Raw genomic sequence first — 20,998 nt, 5'->3', positions numbered from 1 at the left:
AGGCTGCAGACTGTGGCACTTGCTTCAGACACCCTGTGAGATGCCGAGGAGGGGAGGGAGAGAACCGGGTGCTGCTGAGCACACCCAGCCCAAGCCCTGCAGCACCCAGGGGGCACAAGGCTCGCTTTGTTTCAACAAGAGGCTTTCTTGCTAAGGGAACTTCAGTTTGCAAGTTGTTTCTCCCCACCCCAGCCCATCCGTGCTGCGGTGCTGGCTGGCGTTGAACATCCTGTTTGAAATCTACCTGGGTAAGGGGAGGATCGCTCGGCACGCAGCCCCGCATCCATGGCAACACACACTTTACATATCATTTTATCCTGAACAAAGGGAAATTAAATACTCAATGTGAGAAGACTTCAGGTTTCGAGTAAGGAGGGGGAGGCAGGAGCAGGCTTTGCCTCCAGGTGGAAGCCTGCCGTACGGCATCCTTAATGCAGTGCACTTAAGGAAAGTGTTGATAGAGCAAAACTGGAGGCTCTGTGAGGAGCATAGGAATGCCAGGCTTGTTTCAGCTGGCATGATTAGCAGCTTAGTACAAACTAACAGAGCCACCACCGACCCTCAGCAAACAAATATGCAAACAAGCCACTCTCAAAAAGTAATAATAGAAAAAAAATCATCCTTCCTCCTCCTCCTCAAAAAAAAAAAAGACAAAAAAAAAAAAAAAACACTGAGAAAGGTCAAAACTTTATGCTTTGTACTAATAGCTTTTGAAACCCAATTTTGATCTGACTTCTACAGGCAGAAATCTAGAAAACCAGTTTTGAAGCGGCAGTGGTTCAAATCAGCAGAAAATCCTTGCTGTGGCCCTGGATACTGGAAGGGTTACTAACACTGGGTGATGTCTGTGACTGCTTTGGGTTTCATATCTGGTGACCTACAGAAGCCTCACCTGCTTCTAAGGCTTATAGTTTGTTACTTTGATGCTTTGATGTCTTAATAAAGGTATATTTTCTTTTTCTTTTTCTTTTTATATTTTTTTTTTTTCCCCAAACCCAATTATCCTGAAGTTGGGTTGAACATTAATTAAATTAGGTAGTTAACAGCATAAAGTGGCCTGATTTTCTTCTGCTGTATCCCATGGGTTTTATCTGCCCAAGCACTGAACAAGTAAAACACATAAAACCCTACATTTCTTGTCTGGTGTAATTTTACACGAGTGACAAATGACGGCATGTCACAAGAAATGCAGGCTGTCACCGTGCACAGCTCCACTGCACCTGTGGGTACGGCTGAGGCTCGTAGCTGTAACCCTAGGACCGTGAGAGCTTCCCTTCACTCTGATGCCCTCCTGCTGTCCTTGTGGCATGAGGGGAAGTATGGATAGCTCAGGGACAGAGCTGTGCAGCCTGAGAAGGCAGCGGTGAAGACCCCGCCCTTCACACGGAAGAACTGAGTGCTGGGGACCACTTGGCTGCTAATTTAGCTTCAGTAGCCCTCCTAACAACATGCAACGTGCCTTTGGCTTTTCCATTCCTGCTTTCCTATCTGTAATATGAGTGCAATAATGATCACACTGAAAGAGTGCCTGACTTGTCCTTGTGACGTGCTCTGAACCCACAGGAGAGGCTCTGCACAAGTGCAGGGCTTTGGCGGCACATCCTCAGCACTACCCCAGCACTGCTAGTGCTGCTCCCTCTAGATGGCACGTGTCGTTGTCATCAAGCATTATTTGTTATCTACCCATGCTATATCCCAGCTCCAGGTACGGAGACGCTGAAGCTGCTTTCCTTACGTTTGCCCTTTCCCAACAATTTCAGGAAGATAAGCACACATCTGAAGCGTTAGAAGTCAGAATTCTGTCACTTCTAATGCACAGAAGACTCCATCTGGCACACCTATATTTTTCAGCCTTTATGCAAACTGAGAACTGAAATGTTAATGAGCTTTGTGAGTAATTCCTATTAGGCAGGGCAATTTTTAAAGCCGTTCGGTGAGCACACTTTGCTTTCTGGAAAGTAATTCTCTTGATGACCATGAGGATCATGTGCACGCTGATCACGGCCATGGAAAGAATCGGACGGAGATCATTGCGCTGACAGCAGATTGAGAAATGACAAGAAAGCAAGATGCACAGGGAAAAATATCCTAGATATTCTTTTGCAAAATACAGAGAGGAAAGCATATTAATGATTTGTGTTTTCAGAGGAATGGCCTCCTTTCGAGGAGCACTGACTGTAGGGCTGCCAGCACAGCTCTCGCCGTGTCCCGCTCACATGGGAGAGGTCTGGGAAATGAGACTGCTCCGAGCTGCAGCATCGACAGAACGTGCCTTGACTCAGATGAATAAAACAAGCCAAATAACCATCTAGACTGCTCACTGACAACTAAATTACATTTTTAATTTAGTTTTAATTATCAGAAGCAATATTAGAAATATAAAGAAAGGATTTTTTTTTCTCTTATGGAAAAACGTGAGGCAACCCAGGAGCACCCGCTCAACCCAACTGCACCAGCTCCAGCCGCCCACCTTCGGCAAGTGGGAGAGCTCCGGGGCTCCGCATCCAATCTCTTCACAAAGCACAAGCAGAGGGCCTGGTTTCGGTCTCTGGTGGCTATAAAAGGGGGAATATCTCTGCTGAGCAGTCACCTCGCTGTGTAGCTGGAGCAAAAGGAAGTAATACCATTAATATCCTCCAGATCTTTGCATCCAGGTTCATCCATAATGTATGGCACCTGGGTTTGCACTGCACTGTTAAAAACTGAAAAATAACTCTTTGCCAGATGAGAAAATCCTGTGTGTTTTTGACAAAACAAAGGAAACGGTTACGGTTCCTTAGCTTGAACATATGAAGGGGCACGGAAAACTTTGGGGACTAGGAAGGTGACCCAGCTAAACTAAAGCAAATTGCCTGGCTGCGGTAGCTTAAACAAATAAATAGGTGAGCAGATCCCTAGCTAATCTCCAAGAAATCAGGAACAAGAAAAAAGAATTCACACCAGCAGCTTTAACCCATAGTTTATTAATGCACTTTCCCCCCCCGGCAGGACACAAAAAGGAAGCTAGCAAGACAGGCGCATTAAAAAATGATGATTCCTCCATCTGAAATTTACAGATATGCAGAAATAAGACCGCTTTGTCGGGGCTGCAACGGGGCCCTGGCACAAGCCCTGCTGCTGGTTAGCGCATCCCGTGCTGCAGGGGGGTTTCCACTGCTCCAGGTGGGTGCCCACTAACATTTTGGGGGCACCAGCCGTGCGGGGCTTTTGGCAGCAGGGGGGCTCAGGGAGGGGTGGTGGAGTGTGTGTGAGAGTACTTTAGAGGCTGTTTTGCTTTCTGTGAGATATCTTTGGGAATGAAGCCTTTTAGCTGGATTGCAGCTACAAGAGGAAATCACCACGGTCCCCACAGACGATGATGATGCTTTCGGGGCACAGCAGGAGCAGCAAGTGGACTCTCCCAGCCTCGCCATGCCCCGGTGCCCAGCCTGCTCCTCAGCCCCCTGCCCAACCCGACCCAGTACAGCACAGCGGTGAACTCCCCAGCCTCACACAGCCACAGGTGCCCAAAGGCTGGCAGTATCCCCTCCTCCAAACAGCTTGGGAAACCCCGGGCTGGTACGTGCTCGGATATGAAATTTTATATGCGTGCTTTATGACACTGAAAGTGAGCTTTTTAATGAACTGCTCACAGCTCTGAACTAGGGAAGGAAGAGCATTTCCAATGATGTCCAGCGTTCTTTACCCAAAGTTATGAAATGCTTTGTGTCAAACGCTGAGGGCAGTGAGGCCTGTTGAGCGCACATAACGCACGGGGTGACATCCATTAGCGAGGCACAATGAGTTAGATTAAACCATCGCCAGGGGTGCGGTGATATTTGTTAAATGCCAGTCGAATCAGGGCGAAAGACTCCTAGCAGCCAGGAGTCACCACACTGGGCAGTTACTGCTGCTCAGGTCAGCAGCGCCCGTTTCCAGCGGTGAGAGCTACGCCAGCGCCCAAGGGGCGAGGGAGGTTTCTGGGTTGTGGCCAACACTGAGCAGAGTGGCTCTGAGGAGCACTCGTGGTTTATGTTGTGGTAGCAAAGTAGGAATAACGTGCAATATGGGATTAAGCCCCGACATGATCTCATACCCAAGCTAGTCCTGGACCACCTAGTATGCTGGTGAGAAAATTCTCAGAATTATTACCATTAAAATATGCACTGAACTTCAAAGGGCAACCAAGCCACAACCACGGTGCCGGTGATGGTAAGAGCATGCTGCATGCCCAGTAAGTCAAAGCATAACCAGCTCCCTTTTCACTTTCTTCCAGTTATTCCCAGAACCCGTGAGGGGGCTGGCATGGCCCCAGCTGGGTAGCAAAGTACAGCAGGAACAAGTAAATGTGTGAGCAGGGGGAGCCTCGCCTGGAGAAAAGCATCACGGAAGCTCATCCAGCTTCAGAACTCCTCCGGACCCCTGCAAAAAAGGCTCAAGGAACGTGCCCTGTGAATGCCAGCCTTGTGGGCAAGCTCCTGAGGAGCAGCCACCCCCAGCCCACACCCCTCCGTGGTGTCCACCAGCAGCAAATTTGGATGCTGCAGGAAGCCCAGCAGCATGGATCCTCCAGCGAGTTGCAGCGGGGCTGCCAGCAGTGCGTGGCCAGTTCCTGCCCTCAGCACCACTTGCAGCTGACAACTTCCAGGGCTGCAGGTTGTCTCTCTCTAAAGAGAAGCCATCCTCGCCTGCCCCGCTGCTGGGTGCAGAGGGAGCCACAGGAGATGCTCAGCATTAGAGCGGCACCAGCAAGATTTCAGTGCAGGAGAAGCCGGACGGGCCCCCAGCCCTTTGTTCTGCTCAGAGACAGCCCAGGCTCAGGCAGCGCATCGAGCTGGAGGCACGCGAAGAATGCGCCAGGGCAAGAACTGACAAAGCTCTGCTTGCCCCGAAGAAGTCACGCAGCAGAAAGGTAGTTTCCTTAACGTGACGGTGATTGAAAGCGTTCTCCAGCACAGCAGCAGACGGTCTGCAGCAGAACAAAACGCAGGAGCTCCGTGGCACGGCATCGCGATCCCTGCTTTGCCCTGGCCTCTTTTCCCCATGGGACGCGGCTCCTCTGGCACGGTACCTCCAGCCTCACCGACCCCAAACTACACCGCTTTTCAGCGCATACCCCACGTACAGCTCGAATTTACCGATCGACAAATAGAGCCCCGCGTTTCTTCTTGAAGGGTGTAATTATCTAGGGTCTGGCTCTAAAGGCGCTGCAAAGGAGATTTATTCCCCATTAGCCATCAAAAGCGGGGTCGTGCCGATACTTGTAGAAATACTTGAGCAGAAACAAAACCCGGGAAGTTTGCGGCACAGCAGTTTGCTCTTCACCGTGGCTAACAATTTGTACCAGCAGTCTATTACTTAAACGCATTTTCATTAGGTGAATGCAACAGAGCTGCTGCTTTTGAGTTACAAAGCAAGGCTGACAAACAGCGCTAAAGAGGAATTAAGAATTACACAGCTAAATTGTGCATTATCATGTAAATGGCAAGGGAGCGTCACATGGGGTTCTGGGCATTGTTCGGAGAGATAAATGCACCAAACTATAAAAACGAGTTCAATAGAGAGCCCTGTCAGTTAAGCACTTGAATGAAGCGAGTCCTGGAGGCTGCTGTAGCATTTTAAGATAAATACACATATGCACAGGTTGCAACATCTAATACAGCTAACTAGCGGGTAAGTTAAAGCTGTTTGTAAAACCCTTGTCCTACTTGAACAAGCAAACCAACCAACCCACAACACGCACACCAAAGGAAAACACGGCAACGGCCAAAGAAACTCGTCTTGGTGTGAAGTTTAATCTAAATAAATGAATATTAACAGCCCGAGGACCCCCACCAGCACAGATGAAGGCGCTGCTCTCGCTGAGGTCCGGGGAGGCTGGTGCTCGCCGCGGGAAGGCAGCAGCCACCGCCTCGCATCCCCGCGGCGCTCTGCTGCCTGGGCACCAGGGGTTACGCTGCTGCTCCGTTACAGAGGGATGGGCACTGGCATCTGGGGCGCAAAGAGGATTAGCTTGTCCTTTTTCCCGATCCCGGCTGTGTTTTGAGCCGAACAATTGCCTCTTCTGTGGATTCCAGCACATAAGGAAAATGCAACAAGAGATGCAGATGCTTTGTTCTGTCCACCCGCTGGTGCCGCTTTGCTGTACCTTGAACAAAACTTTTGTAGAAAAAAAAAAATCCCACACACCTCTTTTAGGAAGACTGAAGAGCTCTCCTGTTCTTCACTTTGGCCTCAGCCCCAGTTGCAAAGATAGACAAAATGGAAACAGAGGGCGGAGAACCAGTGCAAATGCCTCCCAAAAGCACCTGGCAGCTCCGGGGAAGCTTTGGGTACCTGCTGTCGGTCCGGTGACACTTGAAGCAAGCCATGGTATGAGGCTGGGACACAGCCTGGGCACCCTAAGGGGCTGCCAGCCCCTAAGCCCACACCACCTACATCAGTTTTCTGAAACCAGCTGGTGCTAGTAAAAGCAGATCTTTTCAGGCTCGGAAAAAAAAACACAACAACCAGCAACCAAACCCCACGAACAAAAACCACCAGGCAAGTCTGTTTAGCTGAAGCTCGGTGCAGGAAGCAGCTGGGAGGCAGCGGGCCGTGTCACTCAGCGGGGCCGGCGGAGGTGCGCGCTTCCCTTTCCAGGCTCGGGCACACAGTTGGGACAAAGGAGGCGAAACATCGGGCACGCTTTACCGAAACATCAGTTTCTTTAGTATGTTACAGAAAGCTTTATGAACATTTATAATGTACATAAAAGGCAGACTTTGTAAAATAAAAAGGTCCTTTTTTTTTTTTTTTTTTATAAAAAATTAAAAAGTCAAAGTAAAGTGCATGGGACAGTTTCGTTCTCCGCTTTCACTATCACATCCAAGTCTTGGCACACAGCGATGCGTCTGGAGCCTGGGAGAGCCTCTTCCGTCCCCCACGGTCACGTTACGGGTCAAATCAAAGGATGGCGACGATCACGAACACACACCGGGGATCCGAGCAGTCGAACCAGGAGCGCCCACGACACAGACTAACAGCTACCGGGACGGGGGCTTTCTACACGCTTCCTTCTCGGCAGCCACATCCAGCAACCACCCCGGGGGGGTCCCCAGGGCACCCGGCTTCGGGCACGTGGCTTGGGGGGTCAGAGCGCGGCGGCCTGCGCGCGGCAGTGGGCGATGTGGCGGTGCACGAAGTCGACGCGGGCCTGCAGCAGCTCGGCCTGGCGCTCCGAGAGGAAGCCCAGGTGGGCCCAGAGGGGCTCTCGGGCTCGGTACCGGCGGCGCAGCTCGGCGGCAGCGCTGCGGCGGCGGTGCAGCTCGGCCACCCGCTTGGCCGTGCCCTCGCGGAAGACGCAGACGGAGCGCAGCAGCGGCTCGTGGTAGGGGTCCCAGACGGCGAGCAGGCGGTAGCCGTGCACCAGCCCGGCCTCGTTGTCCATGAAGACCAGCCCGCCGTCAGGGCCGCGCAGCAGGTTGCTGGTGGCGCGCCGCATGACGCGCGGGTCCCACTGCAGGCTGAAGAGGTTGCTGGCCAGCCGGTCGAAGTTGGCCGTCAGGTAGTCGAAGAGGATCAGGTCGCTCCACTGCACCAGCTCCACCAGCTGCGCGGCGGGCAGCCCGCCCAGCTCCGCCGCCGACAGCGCCCGCGGCCGCCGCCCGCCGCCCGCCTCGCTGCCCCAGGGCGCGGGGGCCACCACGGCCGTCAGGTTGTCCACCCAGCGGGTCAGGCTGACCACCGCGCCCTCGGCCCACAGCGAGCCGCGCAGCTCCTCCCGCACCGGCTCCCACTGCCGCCCGCGGGGCTCCACCAGCGCCAGCGCCATGGGCGGCAGGCGCTGCTGCATGCCCAGCACGCCGGCCAGGTGGTAGGACAGCGCCTCGCCCTGGATCTGCTCCGGGCTCACCCCGTAGCGCACGCAGGCCCGGCTCCCGTCCGACAGCCTGGCCAGCCGGTTGGAGCTGCGCCCGCAGCCGCCGCGCTCCAGCGACGACACCCGGGCAGCTCGGGCGGCCGCCGGCCACGCCGCCGCCTCCTCGGCCGCGAAGCCCCGCGGCACCCGCGCCTCCAGCTCCCGGCTCCAGAAGATGCCCCGCCGCACCGGCGCCGCCCGCCCGGCCGCCTCCTGCTGCTGCTGCTCCTCCCGCTCCTGCTCCTGCTGCTCCCGGCCCACGGCCAGCAGCGCCCGGAAAGTTTTCTGCCCGCCGCGCCGGGGCTCGCCCCGCTGCGGGCCGGGCTGCGGGGGGGGCAGCGCGCAGAGCCCCAGCAGCGCGCCCAGCGCCAGCAGCCCCAGCGCCGCGCGGCCGCCCCGCTCCATGCCGCCCGCCGCCGCCTCACGCCGGGCCGGGCCGGCGCTGCCCCATGGCGGCGGGGAGCGGAGCCCGGAGCCGCGAGCCCGGCTCCAGCCCCGGTGCCGGTCCTGGCTCCAGCTCCAGCCCCGGCCCGGCGGCAGCCCCGCGCCCTGTGCGCCCAGCCCCGGCTGCGGGGGGCCCCGCGCCGCCCCCGGCACCGCCCCTAAAAGCGGCGACGCGGAGCTGGGGCCGGGCCGGGCCCCCCCCGACCGCCCCCGTGAGGCGCCAGCGCCCCCCGCAGGGCCCGGGGCCCCGCTGCAGCCGCCGCCGAGCACCGAGAGCAACAGGAGGGGCTCAGCCCTCGGCCTGCTGCTGCCACGGGCAGGGGGAAGAGCTGGGGCTGACAAAGCCTCCAGCACGGATGAGGGGCGGCCAGGGAAGCAGCCTGGTTCTCCCGGGGAAGGGTGGGACTCCTGGAATAAGCCCTGCTGGCAAGCACACGGTGTGAGGGATGCCGTGTGCTCGGTGCCGCTGTACGCTACACGAGCATCCCTCGCCACACAAGCAGCCCTCGTGGTGAGGCGTCCCAGCGGCTGAAGGGCAGGGTTGGCTTATTTCCTTGGGAGGCAGGGCTGGAGAAGGCCTTGCAGAGCAGGGAGGTGAGCGTTAGAGACCTGGCCCTTCAGGTGCGGGGCAGTTTCTGGAAGTGTTTTACAAATGTGTCTCAGCCCGGAGCAGGGAGCTCTTCTATGGCTTAGGATCCGCTTCTGGTTTCTCAGAAAAGCTCCCTGGCAGACGGGGCTCCTGAGGTCTTTTCTTGCAATCTGAAGCACCATGTAGGACACGAAGCCGAGCAATTTCCGCATACAGCACAGATCCTATCTCCCCGGTACGCTGCCTCTCCCTGTTCTTAATATCTGTGACTCTGCCTTTAATATCAAGGCAATAAATGAGGAAGTGCTTGAGTTCTTGAGCCCGGCTCTTGTAAGCGTTCACAAGACTTGTCAGGTGCCTGGTGCTGCTCAGCCAGGCAGGGGATTTGTTCTCAGCCCTGCTAAAGGTGAGCTGCCAAGATGGGAGGTGATGGGTGATGCCCTCGGCCCCAGTGTGCCCAGGAGCAGGCTCTTGTGACAGAATTGGACCCAAATGCTCTGCCAGCAGCACCCCTCGCACCAGCCCAGCCCCGACAAAGGCAGATGGCTCAGGTGGGAGGATTTTCCATGTGAGCATCTAACACCAGGCTGTGGCCTCGCTGCTGGTGGCGGGGGGGACACCCTCAGCAGGTCCGTCCCAGCCAAGCCATGCCGTGGCGAGCGGCTGACCCCAGCCTGCAGTCCCTTCTGGGGACAGGCATCTGTATCCATCGCACAAAGCACATTTTTTCCAGGCCAGGAAGTAAAGAGGCTCGAGGAATGCTTTCAAGTGAAATTGCTGAGGCAATTCAGGGAGATGAAAGGTAATCGCCGTGTGAGAGGATAAATAATGCATCGGGTGCATGCCCCTGCTTTCTGATGGGGCATCCTGAGGGGTCAGGTCCTGTCGCCGGCAATTTTCATGCCGTATGCACTGATAGCAAATCTCCTCTCCTCCTGGCTGCCAAAACATGTGAGCGGAGAACACTGCTCAGTGCTGCTGCCACATCTAGCCCAGGCACCTGCCCTGATGTAGTGTAACAGAAGAGAGAGGGGAAACCCCAAACCGGTGTCTTTCTGGAAGAGAAGAGCCAACCACTCTGACCACAGACCTCCTGAGCCACCCTGCAGACCCATTAAAAATATGCATCATTAGATAGATACTGCCTTTAAGGAGAGACTCTGTCATCTCACTGCAAACAGTGCCCCCTTCCCCTCGATGCCCCCTGCAGGCACTGGGTAGCCCCGGGATGGGCCCAGCTGAAGGCTGGGATGGACCAGACTTGCATGGAGAAACGGGGCCAGCCTAAAGGCAGAGTTGCTATTGCTAGAGGAAGTTAAAAAATGCTCATAAAATGTTAAAAAATGCAAAACTACACCCAGGACACATCTTAAACTTTTCAGCAAGTCCTAAAAAGGCGCAGCTTTTGCAGGGCCGGTGAAAGCGCTCTAATTAGCCATGAGGTAACAACCCCAGCTGCACCAGCATAAGGCCAGCGGTGCGGCTCCCTCCAAGCAGCGCAGGCAACAGGGCTGGCTTAAATAGCAAGATGTTTTCCAGGCCCCTGATAACCTCTCTCACTGCACTGCCTGCAGGGGCAGCAGGAGCCCCTCCAAGGACAGAGGAGCCCCTCTGGCTGCCAGGAGCACAGGGGAAGGCACGGAAGAAAGTGATGTATGGATTCCCTGGACCTTCGCTTTAATTCCCCTGGCCTTTCCCCTCCAAGCAGGGACCCTCTGTCCCCATGCGAGGCCAGGAGGTGGGCAGCAGGGAGTGGTGTGCCTGTCTCCCCAGGTATGGGCCCATCTCCGGTGCTGGTGCACTCCTCTCCTCCCCGTGGGGGCCCTTCCTGCTCCTCATTCTCCAGCGTTTTTTGTCCAGTTTCAAGTGACTCGGGTGATGGGATTTCCACCTTGCAGACGTCTCCGCTGGCAGCCCTGCTTGCGGCTGCGATTCCTATTGTAATACTTTTCTACGCATTCCAGCTGTTAAGTTATTGACCGGCACACTCAGTCTTCACTGCAGAAAATAAACAGGGTCTACCGTGGCCACCCTAGATTGAGACTCACTGCATTTATCAGCTTGGCTCTCACAGCCGCAGGGATCTCTGCGTGGTCAGTCCTGCAGTGGAGACATCTCTGTATGGAGCCCTCCTGCTGGGGGGTGAGAGGCAGGAAAAAGAAGCCCCCCACACCTGAGCCTCAAAGCTGTCCCCGTTTCGAAGGCCCCAGCTCATGATTCCTCCGTGACCGGGGCTGGTGACATTGAGAAGTTTCCCTGCTGTGCACTCTACATCTTAATGTGACCCATTTAAATTTCTAAGCCTTATTAAACACGGCATTAACATTCAATAAATGTCTCATTGATTACGTATTTACTTATCTGGTATTTAACTAGCATTCTCTTAAGGACTGAATAAAGAGAAGGACGGAAGAGAGCTGCTGCGTGGGATTTAAATGGCAGTGGGCAAGTACCCTTCAGAGGTTAAGGACTGCAGGCAGGAGCCAACTCTCCCCAATATCTAAGCGCCATTTTTATTCAATAGGCTTTATTAAAAATACAATAACACTTTTTTACATCCAAATGTGTCTCAGCTCCTCCAGGACCCTCAGGCCGGCACAGGCTGAGGCATGAGCAGTGGACAAAGCACCTACCATGTGCGGCACAACGCGTGGCTTTCATCAGGATCAACGAAACAGAAAAGCACGGGGGCAAGTCTCTTACTCAGGTTTTCTTGCACCCAGCAGTTTGCCAGACAGGTGGTGCCAGGGCTGGTTTCTACGGCTGGCCCTGCTGCGTTTCCCTGCCACACGAGGGGAGCCACGCAGCGTGCCCCTGCCGCGGTTTCTGCCCTTGCAGAACGGGGTGCTGTAACCATAACTTATCTGGTGACATCTAAAGCAGCCTCCGGGTTCTTCTGGACAGCTGGGAGCAGCTGGGGGGCTCTTGAGGAAGTCAGCACAGCAGAGCTGTGTTATTTCTGTTGTCACTATTCCCTGACATTGCAGTTAACTCCTGATTTGTGTAGCTGTCTCACTGACACCAAATTAAAGAAAGGAAAAAAGCAGAAGTGTTTGGGGAATATATGAGCTTCCCCAGTTCCTCCATCCTCCATCCAGCCTTGGTTCATTCACCCCTCATCTCCGCTCTGCTCCCTCCTGTCGCATTTGAGCTCCCCCAACCTGTGGGTGGAGAGGAAGGGCAGCACGGACCTTACAGAGAGCTCTTCTTCCTCTGGGAAACCGACCAATGCTTTTGTTTTGATTTATTCCAGTTTCCTTGCAAATGACTTTCTGCCTAGCTGTCAAACTTTCTGTAAACACTTTAGCAAGAGTCATGAAACAAATCCCCCAAAGAAGAGAAAAACAAACACGGTCATGAGTTACTGAAGTCAGCTCTCTCTTCCTCCTGCTCTTTGTTAGCCATCGCGGGAGCTGACTTTCCACTGAGTCACAAAACACAAAAAACCAGAGCAAGGAGATAACAGGAGACAGCACCAATGAGCAAAAGCATCATGGAGAAAATAACACGTGCTCATTTTTTCAAGCTTTGCAGTGGGTGTGAGCAGACCCTTCCTGGACTCAGGCTGTCCTAGGGCTGAGCAGAGAGCAGCCAGCAGACCAAGCCCCCTGTAGCACCATCTCCTCTCCAGGAGCCGCAGCACTCCAGGTCCTCAGGAGACCCCATGAGGTCTTTGGGAGCTTCCCCTCTCCTGCTGCCAAAGCCGAGGAAGGTGCAATACTCGCTAGGTGGGAGGGTGATGTTCAGGCTGTGCGGAGACAGGCTCAGATGGGCTGTCTTGTGAATTCTGCTCAGGAAGCAAAATAATATTTAATGTGCAACACCCATCCTAGCGGCTTTATTATGTTCAAATGTCAAGGTCGAGTCTAAGAGTTTCTACTCCCGGTCAAATGCTCTGGAGTGGATGGAAGTGGTTAAAATGTCATTAATGTATAGCCAGGAATCACCAGTTAAATCCAAGCTGTTCCAAGATCTATTGTTTTTAGTAGAGCTCGATGGTCACAGTGCCAGCATAGAAGCAAAGAGCTCAGCTCCCTCACGACTGGCCCATGTCAGCCTTCTTCCCTCCCCAGATGAAATCAGGTCAAGGGTGCAAAGACAGATGAAACGTTTCATGCACATTGTGCCCCAGGAACAAGGAGGTGAGGTTCCTTTACATTGGGGCAGAACAAGGGCTGCGGGGTCGTGTGTGTGGTGTGTAGGGAAGTCCAAATCTCACAATCAAAGCCGGACCCCGTGGTGGGAGCTCTGCAGGTCGGGATGTCAGCTCTGACATGGATGGGATGGTCGGGATGTCAGCGACTGCCTCCCGTGCACACACGCGCCGCGTCCAGAAGCCACGGGGAGCCGGGAGCCAGCTGGGACATTTCCTGGAGCTCAGAGCCCCTGACACCCCCTCTTCTTGGACGGGGCCGGCCGTGCTGACAGGGGTGTAATTGGCAAAAGCATGACATCACCCGGGGTCTGCGACTTTAAAATAAAACAACAGCAGATGAAATCAATCCCTGCTCCAGGAGAGCTGGCTGCTTGCAGCACTTCCCTTCAGGCAGCCGTGGCAGGAGGAGAGCTTTGCTATTAAATGTCCGAGATGTTTCTGTCGGTGAAAACCAGAACATTGAATTTGGCTTGGCCATTAGCATGGCAGGTGAGGGGGCAATTAGCCGGGCAGTGAGGTGGGCTGGTGAGGGGGCAGGAACAGAAACCCTCCGCACCCTGGGGCTGACAGAAGGGAGCTCAGGGAAGAGAAGGGCACCGTGCATTGCCCCCACCCCACATCACCTGCGGGGCAGCAGCAGAGCCCTGCACCAAGAGGAAATGTGAGGCAGGGATCTCCCACGTGCATCTTCCACACGTGGTTGTATGTCTCTAATCTTTGTGAAATTATGCATCACGGATCCTTATTTAGGACCCTCTTTAGGATCCTTTAAAATCCACCCTAGGATCTTGCACGCAGCTTAAGTTTTTCCCAAGTTGTGATTTGATTTTCACAACCACAGTTCTGCTACGCAGAGCCAGACGGCACTGCTTGAACACGCATCTTGATTTTCCAAATACTTTTATATCCCCATGGTATTTACCATGGGCTCTAATTTGACTTGCCTGGAAATGGGCAGGTTGGGGAGCCCGGGGCAGGATGAGATCCAGATCGCCTTGCTTAGCGCTCACTCTCCTCTAGTTACTTGATGCACTCCGTGTTGGCCAGCTGAGCAGGCTTCATTACAGATCCTGGCAAAGCTGGAGAGATGCAATGCTGTGGGCTATTCAGGTAATAAAAATCCCGGCTGGGAATCTGTCGGGAAGGTCAGGGACTGTGTCGATCTTTTGTATGGCTGCCCTACACATGCACCTGTAACCCTTCCCCTGCTTTGGGCTGCGTCAGGACTTATCAGCTGCTGTTGAAGAGTTTCCGTGGGGAAGCCAGGGCACTTGGCTGGGCTTTTTCAGAGCTGTGGCTCTTTGCTGCTGCTGCAGCAAGTTTCTGCACGGTCACACAGAGCCCTGGCAGCGGGGCCCGGGGATGCTGGCTCGCTGGGAACAGTACGGCTCATCAACCTTTTCTGCCTCCCTTGCCATGATTTATTCAGCTCCCTCAATCTTGCTGCCATCAGCCCTCTTTTCTCCTGGGCTTTCAGGAAAGTTCAGATATGAGACCTTCACCCTGAGGATTTTATCAGTTTCCCCTTTGCCAGAAACATTTTTTCCTTTCATGTGCAAAGTGAAAAGAAAAAGAAAGAAAAAAAAAAAAAAAGGATCCTAGCACTAGCGGTAATAAAAATAAATCATGGTAGTAGGGCCGACAAGCTCTTTATTGAAATTCCTTTCTTTCAAGGGTTTTGCCTGTGCAGCAACATGGCCCACGAGTATAAGACAGGAAGTATTCATCCAAAACCGCAAGAAAACACAAGTGGGTAGGAACCAGGAAAAGCATTCGAATTTGGCACCACGCTTCCCATTTGAGTCTCATGAAAAGCCCTTGGATTTGTTTCTCCTTGAGGTCCACGAGGCTCACAAACAGAACTGGAATGAAAAAAGTGGTCAGAATTTCACACAAAATAGGACGTTATAAAAAAGCACTGTAGAAAGTGTTCTGTTTTACGTCACAGTATTGCTTCAAACTTGATTTCCGCCACTTTTTAAATTATTTGCATTTCTTATGTAATTTCCTGCTCCGTTACTGGTATGCACGGCTGCATCTGATGGACTACAATGACATAATACAGTAGCTGAAATGCTTTATTATTGGAATGTAATTTAATAGAACACATAATGTTAATAATTAGCGGTAGCTGTTACTCGGAGCCAGTTAAAGCTTCACGCCGTATTCCCCAGAGCATTTTATCTTATTCTTCCAATCTGTGCTGCAATGTGACAGATTGACACTTTGCGCAGCATAAATAATGTGTGTGCCAGGGTGAGTCAATAGCAATGATTTGCACGAAGCAGTGCTAACAATGCTGTAAGAAATAGCTTAATATTAGTGGTACTTTGTGCTTAGCTCATATTTTCCATCCCTGTATCAGCAGACACTTTACTACGGCAATTAAATATCCATTCATTACTTCTGTGTTCCGGATAGGCGAGCAGAAGCTCTGGCCAGCGTGGTGATTTCAAGGCAGCGTTAATGTCTGAGTGCAAGGAGCAGACTTCACTCAGTTTTATGCGGCTGCAAAGGGGGGATGTCGCAAGGGAGGGGGCTCTGGTGCCATGCTTTGTCCCGTGCCCACCGCATGCCCCAAGTCCATATGGATGGGCTGCATCTAACCAGGGAGCGGCACCTCTGGAAGGGCTGGATGAGCTCCTGCTGCCTTGGGCTTTGGATCTGGCCCAAACTGAGCAATTTCTTTTGTCTCAGAGTCACTGCACTCAAGCAGAGGGTATCTTCTCTCAGCTGCAGCTCAGCCCAGGACCTCACAGTGGGTCAGCACTGCTGGTGGGGCTGGTGGCCTCGGCCCTCTCAGGCAGGTGCAACCCAGAGGCAAGTGTCCTTCATGCCAAAAAAAAAAACAGGGTTTGCTACTGTGCTGGAAGATTGGGAAGGCCCATTCCTCTTCCTGGCCTGGGGAGGACAGGTTGACTCGGAGGAAGGAGATGAGACGCACAGAGGTCTGTTTGCTCCCTCCTCTCCTCTCCCACTCCCCCAGAGCTGTGCTGCTATTCCTAGACACAGGGACCTAGATCCGAGCCACAGGCATTTACATGGCCTGATACTTTTATAGCAACAAGAATTAGTTTCCTCTTAGCCAAAAAGTGGCTGGAATCCCAGGTCTGGAGCTGTGCTGATGGGGTAATGTCTGGAAAAAAAAAAAAAAAAGGAAATCTCCAACATGGAAACACTAAATGCTATGGCAACGAGAGGAGCAACAAACAGGGCTTAAAGACACAGGCTCAGCATTAGCTTAAGCACTGGGACTTAGAGGGAAATATCAGTAGCTTGTAATGCTGTGTCTTATCTGGGATGAGGAGATGGGATCGTATGCCCTTAAACACCGGGGTATAGGCGCTCGAGGTAGACAGACAGGCAGCATCCTGCTGCAGGCTGCTGGCTTTCATCAGACTCCCTTCTGGCCGTCCAGCTGACACTACATGTGGAAACTGAGCTCTTCTCGCATTATCCCTTCCGACTGCGCCTTCTTCTTTCCAGTCATGTGCTGTAAATACAAAGCGGAGAGCATATCTGCGTAATTTGTTAATCCACTGACAGGAGTTGGCCGAGCCGCCACTGCCAAGCCGTCCGCTCTCGAGTCACGGAGAGATTCCTCCCGTCCCCAAAGAGCAGAGATTTTTCTCCAGTGATATCTGACTGGCTCTGTGCTGCTTGACAGCTCCCTGTTGAAAATGATGTATGTGTTCAGGATACGCTGGGTCTTGGCCCAGTTTACACTGGCCCGGGCGCCAACACTTCACGGGTCTCCCTTCAACCCCTGAGTCCCTGGCAAACAGATAATTTCCATATGTAAACCTTCTGACTTCCTTCCAGAGCGGCCCAGAGGAGGCTTTTTTTGTGGCTTTTATTCCCTCTGTGAATCTCAGCCTCTAGCCACCATGGCACAGCAGTTTCCAGCAAAAATCTGGAGAGGAGAGATAGGTAACGTGGTCTGAAAGCACTCAGCTGAAGGCAGGGGCTGCTGAAGGCAGGACACCGGCTGCAGCTCAGCAGATCTGAATTTAACGTGTATGTCCCTCTGCCTCAAACTTCCTTTGAGATCGTTCATGTGTCATCCCCTTTCCCCACACCTCTGAGCTCTGAAGTGTCTTCACTAGAGGGACCGTAACCCATTTGGGCATTGCCTCTCTCTCTCATTATCTGTCGTGACGAGGCTTCAGCATAAGCTGAGGCCTGGCAAGGGTACTTCCACGAAGCCCCGGGGTCAGCCTGTTGGGAAATGTACCGAGAGGATGTTCCCTCATGAAGCTCAGTGCTTGGGCTTCCGGGCCCTGGAACTGCTGCTTCCTCGTGAGCGATGTGTAACAGTTTGGAAGTCGCCGTGAAACAGACAGATCTTGTAAAAACAGAGCAATCCCCGACTTGTGTAGAACTGTTTTTTTAATTTAAGAAAATGACATCATAAGATCCGCTCCTCAGCACCCGATGGGAATGACATCTGAACCTCGGGCAAGTGACTCCGTCTCTTTTTCTCATTCAGCTGCTCTGAGCATCCCTTCCCCGGGCTGGCCAATTTTCCCCTCCTGACAATTTGCCTTTCCCCTCTGTCCTGGCCCTTACGCTGCGGCCCTTGCTGTGAGCCCGTCCCAGGCAGAGGAGTCAGGATGAGGATTAGTGGCAGCAGGGAGGGAGAAGAAGAAATTTCATGGCTGTGAATTCCTCCCTCCGAAGACTGTGCTGAGGAAGAAACTCTCACCTTCAGCACTGTTGTGGGTGGGCTGATTGCAGGGGACAGGACCAGAGCAGTGGTTATTTCTCTCCCCTCAATTTACCTTGACTTATCTTGGACTAGTTTCTTCATTCTTTGTTGCATTAGTTCCCTTCTTCTATAATGGCAGGATAAGAATGCCATCCTTTGTGAAGTCCTCTGGCAGGCGAGGAGGAAAAGCATCACATAGAAGCTGCAGATTATTAGCTTTATCAGCGTCGCAGCCATCGTCCTCTTGGACAAAGCCTCTCACTTGTGCAAAGAACACCCTTGATGAATAACTGCCTGGTGTCACACAGCAATATACCAGCTTTCATTGTGCAGAAAGAAAGGGAGTTGTGTTCCTTCCTTCAAGGGCTTGCTCAGCATCTCGACGTGTGTCCTGGCAAGGCATCGGGAAGAAGTGGGCACAATGGCAAGTGAGAAGAATGACAACCTTTTTCTTTTGCTTCTGTCTCAGTGGATTTGTGTTCCCCGAGTTTCAGCAATTTCCAAGTAAATGAAAAAAAAAAAAAAGCAGTTTATGGTTTTCACAACTTCATCCAAGTTTCCTCAGAACCGTGGCCAGGTACATTCCAGCTGAAGGGATCCTTTCTGACCAAGCCGCCTGGTTGCAGTGTAACATTCATTCCGTGCGATTTTGTGTTTCAGCTGAGAGCATTTCTCACAGCCCTGCTCAGGGCGAGAGCTCTCTGCTGATGCCAGCTCATCAGGACACCCCAGTACCAGGGCTTCGCTCGCCTGCCTGTGTCACACACACACAGCTCGGCAGTCTGCATCAGGCGGTGTCAGGGCGCTGCTCCAGGTGGAAATCTCTGACGCTGTCTCCTGAGACAACCCCGAGACAACACGTTGCACAGAGGAACACAACACAACATGTTGAAATAGCAGTCAGTGGGATCAGAGTCTTTATCCTTCAGAGAAACGTCTTTTGAAGACTGAAAGACTTTTTTTTTTCTTTCTTTTTTTTTTTCTGTATGTCAGCCTACAGGCCTGGAGCAGGGAACAAGCTCTTGCACTGCAGCGAGGGGGCTGCCATAGGCACAGGGGCTTAAAGCCAGAGGCCATCAGCTCCCAGGACAGCCTGGGCCATGGCACCGTGGTAAGAGCTGAGCTGAGCTCACTTGAGGAAAACACAGCTCTTTTCCTGGCTTCTGGAGATGATCTCAGGAGAGCACCAAACGAGCCCGTGTCTTTTTTTTTGTCCTTCCCTAGCAGTCCTGCATGAGTTTTCACTTTACAGATATTCTGAGTGAGTTTTTCAGCGGATATTTTGTACACAAAAATTTCAGATCTTGTCTCTACTGTTTTTCCTGATAGACTGCATGCACAGCTTGAGAGTTAATAGGATTATGATATCTCTGATAAAGGTACAGCACGATTAACTGAGAGAAGTAAATTTTATCTAGGCTCTTTAAAATGCCGGGGTTTGTTAGTACATTTTTAATGCAGCCTCCCTATAGACAGCCGTAGACAAAAATACCAGTTTTCTAAAGATTCATCTCAGCCTGCTCTGTGCAGCCAATATCAGAGATATCCATACAGTTTCACATGAAAAAGCAGCGGAGATGAGTCTTGACTTTTCTGATGCTTCAAAGGCTAAAGCATAAGGAGAGAAGGGAGCCTGTTTGAGCAGGAGAAGAAGTAACACTTTTCAGGCCTTTTTTATCCATCTCAGACAGGAACAAGACTAGCACAGACTCCTCTTGCACTTCCTTTTGCCATTTCACCTTTCTGCCTCTCCTTGCAGCTCAGGAAATGTCACAGAAGAGCTGCAGCCAAGGCAGGAGTTTCTGGCTGGAGAGTCACCAAGTGGCAAGCGGCCCAGCTGTGTCTCCCCCTCTGCCCTGAGAAGCCGGCTGTGTGACCGACCGCGGGCTCGAAGCATCCCAGAATGTTTAAAGCAACAAAATAAAACCAAAACAGAGCGATTGCTCGGGCAGCGGGGCCTTTTGGGAGCACTGACGGTCCCGAGCAAAGGCACAGCATCACAACAACCATTTCTGCTGTCTGCTTTGCCTGTCTCGTACACAATGACACAAGGGGAAAGCTTTTGCCAGATGCTGCCTTATAGTGTTTTACCTATGTTGGAAGTACTCAGACCTCTGCCGTATATCCTGTAGGAATTAGTAGTAATGTTGAGAATTAAACTGGGGAATTCAAGAAAAGGTGGGTGTCTCCTCCTCAAAGAAGCAGGATCCTGTGGATTTTATCCACAATTCTGTTAACAGAGAGGCACTGAACACCCAAACACCTCGCCTGGGCTCCTCCAACCAAGCTTTCAGCTATCTGCATTTGGCTTATCGAGGTGCCCCACTTGCCACCCCAAGATTTGACCGTAGGAAGGTGGGCACTGACAGCGGTAATGGAGGCCAATGGGAGTTTGCTCTGATAGTGTTATAAGAAAGAATGGGATTTAAAACAGAAAGCCCCAACAGCCTGGGCATCTCATTTTGGGCTGCGAATACAAACACACTCCTTAGCTTAATCCCTCTGTCAGCCCATCTGTTTCAGCCCCTCAAGTGAAAAATGATGCAGGCTCTTCAAGTCCTCGCTCGGAGCTGTGAGCAAGCATTCATTAATTCTTAAATGGCACGAGGGCAAGAAACTTCTATGAGTATGTTTGGAAGAAAGATCCTAGCAGCCAACAACCCTAAATTAGCTACTGTCATAAAGATTTTAATTACCCTCATGTCTGCTTTCAGGCAAATATCCGGTGAGGAGCTGTACATGGTTATCCCACAGAGATGCTGGTATCAAGCACGCTCCTTAAGGTACAGATTGCTGTGAAGGATGGGGTTCAGTGTGAGGTCAGGAGCACCGAGTTAGGCACGTATGGCAGGGGAGGGCACAGAAGGATGCTTAATGAGGCCGTCCCTGCTCAGTGAGCATGGGGAAAGGCTGCCCTCAACCACCAGGAGAAGGGCAGAGAGAAAGGGAGGGGCAGCAAAAGAGGGAGCGCTTCCCTACTGAATCTCAAGCAGGTTTTTCCCTCCATTGCTTTAACTTTACCTTTTATAAACATTTTGATGGCACAGTCTGTTTTGCACCTCATGAATAAATATTTTATTTCTAGCTGATCCTACACTGACTTGAATTAAGAACGATTGCAAGGTAACTGGATAATAACACGGTACTTTTCCCCCAAGTCTGTGCCAATGTATGAAGTGGGGTGCTAGGGACATTCGGTGGGCTCCCTTTCTCCCAGTGCAT

General features: G+C 52.5%; 1 protein-coding gene across 1 annotated transcript; it reads right to left on the bottom strand.

The window, feature by feature from the left end:
- Positions 1-5,755: 5,755 nt before the first annotated feature.
- FJX1 (four-jointed box kinase 1) lies at positions 5,756-8,455 on the bottom strand. Its single transcript, XM_068684671.1, has one exon. The coding sequence runs from the start codon at positions 8,282-8,284 to the stop codon at positions 7,112-7,114; it is 1,173 nt and encodes a 390-aa protein (XP_068540772.1). The 5' UTR covers positions 8,285-8,455; the 3' UTR covers positions 5,756-7,111.
- Positions 8,456-20,998: the final 12,543 nt, after the last annotated feature.

This window comes from Anas acuta, chromosome 5 (assembly GCF_963932015.1).
Source record: "Anas acuta chromosome 5, bAnaAcu1.1, whole genome shotgun sequence".
NCBI lineage: Eukaryota > Metazoa > Chordata > Aves > Anseriformes > Anatidae > Anas > Anas acuta.
The sequence above is the reverse complement of the archived record's forward strand: the minus strand, read 5'-3'. Positions and strand labels throughout refer to the sequence as shown.

Bases quoted from the DNA above. Each gene is read 5' to 3' on its own strand.
- FJX1 (XM_068684671.1), bottom strand. From the start codon at position 8,284: ATGGAGCGGGGCGGCCGCGCGGCGCTGGGGCTGCTGGCGCTGGGCGCG.